Below are 8,216 nucleotides of genomic sequence, written 5' to 3'. Positions count from 1 at the left end.
AATTCAAGTGAATCAGAGTTTATTAGGTCGACACAGTCCAGAAAGTTTCTCCGTCTCGCTGCTCGGACTTTACATATCAGTGCGTTTCTGTGCGGTTTCCAGTGCATCGAGGATAAAACGGCATTCTCACAGTGTGTCTGACCTCCTTATGTTGTTGCTGTGACTTACACAGAGAACCTCAGTTACATCACACATGAGGTTTTCAGCCCAGTCGCGCAGCAGTTTGTGAAATAGTCACAAAATTTAATGTATTGATTCGTGTACATTGACATGAATTTCACATGTTATCCGTGATGGTCAGCAGAAAATCAATTCGGAAGCTGGCTAAGTAGTTTTTGTCATGTAACTTCAGTACTTACTACTACGTAATTACGTCACTTCCAGTGTTATTTAAACCCAAACCGTGATCTTTTCCTAAACCTACCAAAGTAGTTTGTGCCTAAGCCTTAGGAAGTTGATCTTTTCCTAAACCTTACTAAGTAGTTTTGTTGCCTAAACCTAACCAAGTCGATCTTTTCCTAAACCTAACTAAGTAGTTTGTTACCCAAGCCTTAGCAAGTTGATCTTCCTAAACCTAACTAAGTAGTTTTGTTGTCTAAGCCTTAGCATGTCGATCTTTTCCTAAACCTAACTAAGTAGTTTGTTGCCTAACCAAGTCGATCTATTCCTAAACCTAACTAAGTAGTTTGTTGCCTAACCAAGTCGATCTATTCCTAAACCTAACTAAGTAGTTTGTTGCCAAAACCTAACCAAGTCGATCTTTTCCTAAACCTAACTAAGTAGTTTTGTTGCCTAACCAAGTCGATCTATTCCTAAACCTAACTAAGTAGTTTGTTGCCAAAACCTAACCAAGTCGATCTTTTCCTAAACCTAACGAAGTAGTTTGTTGCCTAAACCTAACCAAGTCAATCTTTTCCTAAACATAACTGAGTAGTTTTATTTTGAAAAGACTGGAGCGGAAATTGTCACGTGTTGCTGGACAAAAATACGTTGAAAGTCGTGCTGAGCGTCACGAAAAAAAAGGGAAATTCGTGTCTATGTGCACGAATCAAATAGGTTAAATTAAGTGATTATTTCACAAATTGCCATGAGACTTTGTTGAGGTTTTACATGCAAACCTGCCTTGCATTAATTCAAGTTGTGATAATTATTTGCAACTATTATTCGACCCAGCTCAGATGTCCAGTCATGTACTTTATATTCTACATGTTTCCAAAAAATCCATCAGGGACCCTGAATGACTTTACCAGTCAAACCGCCGACCATAAAACAAGCTTTTGTCTTAAATAATTGTGACAGAATGAGTTGCAACAGTGTAGACAGAGAAAAATAAACTTTTGTTTTTGTTTCTTTTTACATTTAGCTAACAATTCCTGTGAGAAAGAAAAGATCAATTTAAAACGATCTCTGCATCATTAAATCCATACAAACAGCACAAAGTTGGCCGGCTGCAGCAACAACAACAGCAGGTTAATCGCAGTGTGTTTGCTACCCATAAAGCTCCATTCTCCAGTCTCTTTTCTCCAACGCAGTGTGGTAAAATACATATTAATAAGAGCTGTAAAGTGACCCAAAACCTTTCATTACATCACACATCAGATTTCAGAAATTCATGTTAAGTCTTTAGCATCAAAGCAAAAATATATATATCTGTCTAGATATGATTATTTGGACCTCAGGAAGGCTGATAGGGATCCTTTTCTTAACAATAAACTATTAAAAAAATGAAGATTCGAGCTGCCTAAACAGTGGCGGCCGTAGACAAAGTCCTTTCTAATCCTTCGTTTCCTTCAACGGAACGGTTGAACCGAATTTGTACGCCTTAAAGGAACAGTGTGTAACATTTAGGGGGATCTATTGGCAGAAATGGAATACAATATTTAATATTTTCTTTAGTGTATAATCACCTGAAAATAAGAATCGTTGTGTTTTCGTTATCTTAGAATGAGACGCTTATATCTACATACGGAGCGGGTCCTCTTCACGGAGCCGGCCGCCATGTTCCTACAGTAGCCCAGAATGGACAAACCAAACACTGGCTCTAGATAGAGCCAATCGCGGTTTCACCTTTAAGTAGTTCTCTTACACGCTTGATACACGGGAGAAGTTTCAGTTGGTTGCAATCTGCAACCACACCGCTAGATGGCGCCAGATCCTACACACTGCACCTTTTAAATTAAAACTTCCCGTGTTCCCTTGTCAACCGGCTACTTGAAGCTTTCCTGTAATTTCTGACAGCTAAAAAGAAAAGCAAGACTTTCTCCACAGATCTCCTCTTGCAGAGAGAGAAGCGGAAGCAGAAGTTCAGCGAGAATAAAAGGACGAGAAAAATCGAGAGCGTCCAGTTCCTGTTTAGTCCAAAATGCAGGAGAAGTTCAGCAAGCATGCGGTAAAAGACGGAGCTTCTGCACCGGCTGCATCTCCAGTTTCTGCTTTGTCGGAGAAAACAGGGATGAGGAAGAGTAAAAAGACTTCTCCAAAACTCGTCCCTTCAACAGCTTCAGCAGGACGGCACAGCGCCCTGTATAAGTGGAAGACTACTGCCATGGCCGCTGTGGCATTGGGTTGGGGTTGGGGTAGATGGGCGCCGGCGTTGGGTGGTAGGCGGGCACAGCTGTGTTGGGGTGGGGCGGGTACGTCGGCGTGGGATACTGCGCCATCATGTGAGGATGGCCGTGGGCGGGTGCGTGGGCGGGTGCGTGGGCGGGCGAGGAGGTAGAGGAGGAGGAGGTGGGGAGGTGGAGGTAGAGGGGGGCGGACGGAGCGGAAGGGGCAGAGGGCGCCGTCGGAGTCGGCACCCTCTGCAGGACGACGTGCGGGTAGAGCTGAGACTCGGAGCGGTAGAGTCCGGGCAGGGAGGTCTTCAGCAAACTCTCCTGACTCCTGTGTGGAAGACAGAGAGAGAGCGAGAAATGAACGGCATGAAGAAAGTCAACTGAGCTGAAAGTTAGAACTTCGGGTTCTTTCCTAAACCTAACCATAGTGGTTTTGTTGCCTAAACATAAAGTGGCACCAAGGGTAACTGTAGTGGTTTTGATGCTGAAAATGACGCCAAAAGACCTGACGCCAGGTGGCTGTACAGCTGTTCAGTGTTGGTAGAGCTTTCTAAATGACTTCTATTTTTTACAGCATTTCTTGATGCATTTAGTTCTATGTGATGTGGTTGCTGCCAGCTCACCTCTGGTACCCTCTGTTCTCATATCCACCGAGTGCTCCAGTCAGGTAGAGGGGACTGTCTGGAGCCAGACGGGGGTTCATCCTCTGGGAGAGATGGAAGATCTTGGGAGGAGGGAAAGCTTCCCAATCACCTTCTTCTCTCTCCAGCCAACACTCGCTGCGACGGGACGAGCGCTTCTCTCTGCGCCTGAAGATGAGGCAACTTTATCAGCTTGGTAGTCCATATAGTATACCAACCAAAGACTAAATGTATCAGCCTTATACCTGCTCCGTCCGTCTTTCTTGGCTCGGTCCCGACTGGATCGTTCCTGCAGGCAGCAGATGAGGAAGGACAGGGACATGGCGAGGATGACGATGCCGCTCACGACTGAAGCCAACACGGCCACTCTCAGACCACGGTCCTCAGGTCTGGGGATAGCTGGGGGGGGGACAAATTACATTTTAAAAGATTTATTTAAAGCTAGGGTTGGTAATGTTCTTCAAAAACATGTTTGTTATATTTGTTGAAATTCTCTTTACATCCCGACAGCAAACGATAAATCAAAAGCCCTGACAAAAAAAAGAAAACAAGACTATATGGCTGTGGTATATGGAGTACATTCAAACAGGAAACATCATGGCAGTGCTGAATCTCGTTTCATTTTAGAACTACATCGCCTAGTTTCACAGCTTAGTCCAAGTTTCGTGAGCTGGACGCGTCGCGCTGGGACGGGCTCATTTGCAAAGTTGAGATCGTGCTGGTGAGTGGAACCGCTGACACGCCCCCACCCTGAAAACATAAACAAAGGACTGTTCCCGCCTTTTCATTTTGAAAGAGCAACGATCAATGAGGAAACTGCAACAATCGGCCGACCAATCGTGTAACTTCAGTCACTCAGTGACAGACTTTTGCGTTTGCATTTCGGTGAACTATTATATTAATATAAGAGAAGAAAGTTTCCAAATGAGTCACCATGTCGTTTTGGTTTGAAGTGTTGCGGTCTTGGCGAATTTCTCTCTATATTAAGTGACTTTTGGAGCTAGTGCTGCTAGCTACTTTCATTGGAAAAGAGTTCGCAACACTGAGCTGGGTTTTTCAGGTTGGATAATTTTTAAAATATAAAAAAAATCTTGCTTTGTTTCTCAGCATTACCAACCCTAGCTTTAATCATCAAATCCCCAGAATAAGCCTGCTTACCTTCGCAGACGGGCAGGTAGTTGCTCCACTGCGGTTTGCCGTTGCGGACGTTGCAGTAGATTTTGTCGCTGCCGACCAGCTGGTATCCCTCCCTGCACCAGAAGGCCAACACGCTGCCGATCGACACGCCCGTGCCACTCTCTACGTAGAAGGAGCCCCGACGTGGCGGCAGTACAGGGATACAGGACAGACCTTAGGACAGAGAGAGAGAGAGAGAGAGAGAGAGAGAGAGAGGGGACAAAACAGAAGGTCATTGACCAAACAAAACACCTCGTGATTGAGAGCTGGGGACACAAACAAGGAAGAACGTTGGTTTTGATTTAAGAGAGCTAATCAGCTAATATAGCTTTATATTTAGACCATTGGTGAATTATGGCCTTTATTTGATTCTGGGGCACTTAAAATGTTTACTTCTATCAGACTCCACTGTCCATTGGAAAGTTTTTGACATTTTTAATAGTGTTTAAGATTTAAACTCCATGAACTCTTTCCCAATACCTTTTTCTAACGCCCCCCTCTGTCTGCTTCTTTCTATCCTCTCTTTGTTTTTCCTTTCTTCTATCTCTCTTTTCTCTCCGCTCTCTTGTCAAACACAGACACCGCTCGGTCCAGAGTGCCTGTTATCTACGCCGGGAGCCTGAGATTAGCTGTTTCCACTGGATAGATAGACCCAGAGAGATGGAAAGAGAAAGAGAGAGAGGGAGAGATAGAAAGCACTATTTTTATCTTCCTTATGCTACAACACGCAAATACCTCTGAGGGGTCTCGTGATACAGCAGCTATTGTTAGATTGTGCTGCAGGGATTTTTGAAGCTCTCAGGAAATCTCGTGTAAACCTACAGCGTCGCTAGTCGCACAGGTCACCAAACACAATGACCATATGATATCTGCAGTCGGTTGACAGAGTTATTGATCAATGTTGGTGACTCAGCAATTGCTTGGCCAGCTGCTGGGATTTCTGGCTTTTAAAGCTCACTTCACTAACTCGTAGTTTTGTCTAATCTAATCAGTTCATCTTTGAGTCCAAGTGGATGTTTGTGCCAAATTTGAATTGCCTCCAGGCGTTCCTGAGATATCAGAAGAATGGGGCGGACGTGAGGTCACAGTGACCTTTGACACACCAAAATGTAATCAGTTCATCCTTGAATCCAAGTGGATGTTTGTGCCAAATTTTAAGAAATTTCCTCCAGGCGTTCCTGAGATATTGTATTTACGAGAATGGTACAAACAACACGAAAACATAATGCCTCCGCGCTGGCAACAGCTGTGGCCGGAGGCATAAAAATACCGGATGATTAGATTGTTATCCAAAACTACAGTAGCCTAAATATGCTATGCTACATTCAGATTCCAGTTGTAAAAATTAGTTGTTTACCACTTTATTAAAGCTGCATTAATACAGTTTTTGGCCACTAGGGAGCAGCATAACAAGCAGTAAACACTGACATCTTATCACCTTTGACTAAACTTGATAACATGTTACCAAACAGATGCCTATTTACAATGTAACAGACATGGAACAATAATGGCATTCATTTAAAGTCTTGTTTCTGGCCACCTGGTGAATATAAGTCCGATATTCACTCTCCTTTTAGCTCTGTTTTTGGTCTCCACCAGCTCCCGATGGAAACATCTGTCTCTTTAGCTGCTAAATGCTGCACTATGTTTATAAGCGATATACATGGAACCTGCCTCGGCGGAGGTCTGCGCTCTCCGAGTGCACTTCTAGTTTTTTATGTTGCAGTTGTTACCGTTAACAAACAGGTAGTGTAGATAGAATTTACCCATTATTATATATTTTCCTTGCTGACTAATACACTTGAGAACATTTTAAACCATTTGCATGGGTTGTATTTACCACCATCCAAAATCCTTTTTTACAGTGTTGGCGGAGGGCTGCGCTCTCCGAGTGCACTTCTACTTGATATAAACATCATGATTAGTGCAGCTTTAAAAAGAGCTCTTACTTTGAAAAGACATGAACAGAGAAACAAAATTAAAGCATGCTGCAGTTTGCTTTTGCTGCGTCAGTATTAGTGTAATCTGAGAGAGAAAGAGAGAGAGAGAGAGAGAGAGATGTCATCCCACCACTATAAGACCAAGTGAACATGCAAGCTGCTCTCTGCTGATTAGGAACGACAGATGGGAGGATTTCTGCAGCGGTAGAGACAGAGAGGGAGAGGATCCCATGATCCTGTGTGAAGATGACAGCATCTGCTCCCTGACACACACACACACACATATATATACACACATATACACATCAAGGCACACACATCAGACACGTGCGTAATGTACTATATATACAGGCAAACAAGGACGAGCTGACTCTGGTTTTAAAGGGGAAACTAAAAGCCATTCTGTATCCCCCTAAGATACCTTTTACTGATGCTATCACTGAGTGTGTGTGTCTGTGGCTAAAAGGTTGTTCCAGTGGCAACAAGTGATGTCATATTGCAATGACATCACTCACATATCGCTTACTCGCATCTGCTCACATCTAGATTTGACAGTGACAGTGATAGACATCACCAAACGCTGTGCAAGAGAAAGGCGGATAATTAAAATGTGACTTTTTAATGAAGATTGGACATAGAAGCGTAAACTCATCGTATTTTGCCGATGGCATGGTCTCTCTCTCTCTTTTTGTTTTCAGTGCAACTGTTTGAAAATAATATAATCATTTGTGTTTGAGAGATGCAAATCTCTCAGGGGAAAGAACACACTAAGGAGCGACATTTGCATTTGAATGAAAGCGATATGATATTGTTTAATTAAAATGAGATGGTTTTAATCATCATCTGGTGAGTTTATCAGACCTCATTTCAGTAACAGGAGCTTTCATTTACTGGCGCAGGACAACACAGTTATCTATTTGCTCTCCGCATGGGGATATTGATTATTAGACAGTATGGTAAATTAACATTCAATGTCGTTTTTATTGGGACTTCATTGGGCTTGATAGCTTAACTTCTGTGTTGTTGTTTTTTATGTGTTAAGATTTCTGTGTGGCTCTCAGCTTGGTGTCGGCTGAGCTGGCATCTCCCAGCTAATGGCGCTATTAGTGAAAACACTATACTGACAGAGCTAACAGTGTTAACCTGAGGGAGAACTGGAGGGTGGATGCTCATACTTGCCAACCCTCCCAATTTTCCCATATTTCTCCTGATTTATGGCAATTTTAACAACTTTTTTTTCCCTTTTCCTGGCTATCTATTACAACACACAGAAGAGTGACTTCATTCTCTGCTCAGGTAGACAATTACTCCTCTATATCTTTACATAGACAATAGCCCTTATTTAAATTATTGGGTCCTAAAAGTTGTAAATTGCACTAATAGCTGAATTCCAGAGTTATTTCCCTTCCCCCGTTCATGTGAATGAGCCCTCATAGGAATGAACGGGAGCCCGCCTACAACGCTGTATCAAGTTCTCTTACCATACCACATTAGCTAATGTATGTACTCAACCCGATCTCATGGGCGTATAAATAGCATAGTATTTCCGCGTGTCACGCCATGTCGTTATAGTGAAACAGTTGTAGTTAGGTTTAGGAAAAACATCATGGTTGGGCTTAAAATAACTACGTAAACTAAATAAAATATGTGCTTAAACAACGTAACATGGAAAACACGTCACAAACGTCACTAACTTCAAAATAACTCAAAAACACTTTGGGATGTAAACATCGGTGTCCTGGTTGAAAGTCCTGTGTTTGTTTGACCCATCCACCAAAAGCGTTCGCTCTCAATTTTATTCTACGTCACTGGCTCTGAGCGTAGCATATTTACGCGTTATGCATTGCAGTCAGTCGCCTATAGACTACAGGGCGTACACATGACACGCCAAAAGCAACAAAGGC

General features: G+C 42.9%; 1 protein-coding gene across 2 annotated transcripts in view; it reads right to left on the bottom strand.

Annotated features, from left to right (window-relative positions):
* Window positions 1–1,346: 1,346 nt before the first annotated feature.
* The window catches only part of zgc:162331 (uncharacterized protein LOC793007 homolog), a 28,852-nt gene continuing 21,982 nt past the window's right edge, over window positions 1,347–8,216 (bottom strand). For both annotated transcript variants that reach the window (XM_037760123.1, XM_037760124.1), the window contains exons 3-6: window positions 4,355–4,546; window positions 3,442–3,595; window positions 3,179–3,364; window positions 1,347–2,883 (exon numbers count right to left, since the gene is read on the bottom strand). In XM_037760123.1, the coding sequence (XP_037616051.1) occupies window positions 2,538–2,883; window positions 3,179–3,364; window positions 3,442–3,595; window positions 4,355–4,546 (878 nt within the window). In that variant the 3' untranslated portion in view covers window positions 1,347–2,537. The remainder of the gene's footprint in view (window positions 2,884–3,178; window positions 3,365–3,441; window positions 3,596–4,354; window positions 4,547–8,216) is intronic.

The sequence above is a fragment of the Sebastes umbrosus genome, chromosome 23 (assembly GCF_015220745.1).
Source record: "Sebastes umbrosus isolate fSebUmb1 chromosome 23, fSebUmb1.pri, whole genome shotgun sequence".
NCBI lineage: Eukaryota > Metazoa > Chordata > Actinopteri > Perciformes > Sebastidae > Sebastes > Sebastes umbrosus.
Note: the sequence above shows the minus strand (reverse complement) of the source record. Positions and strands in the feature narration are given on the sequence as shown.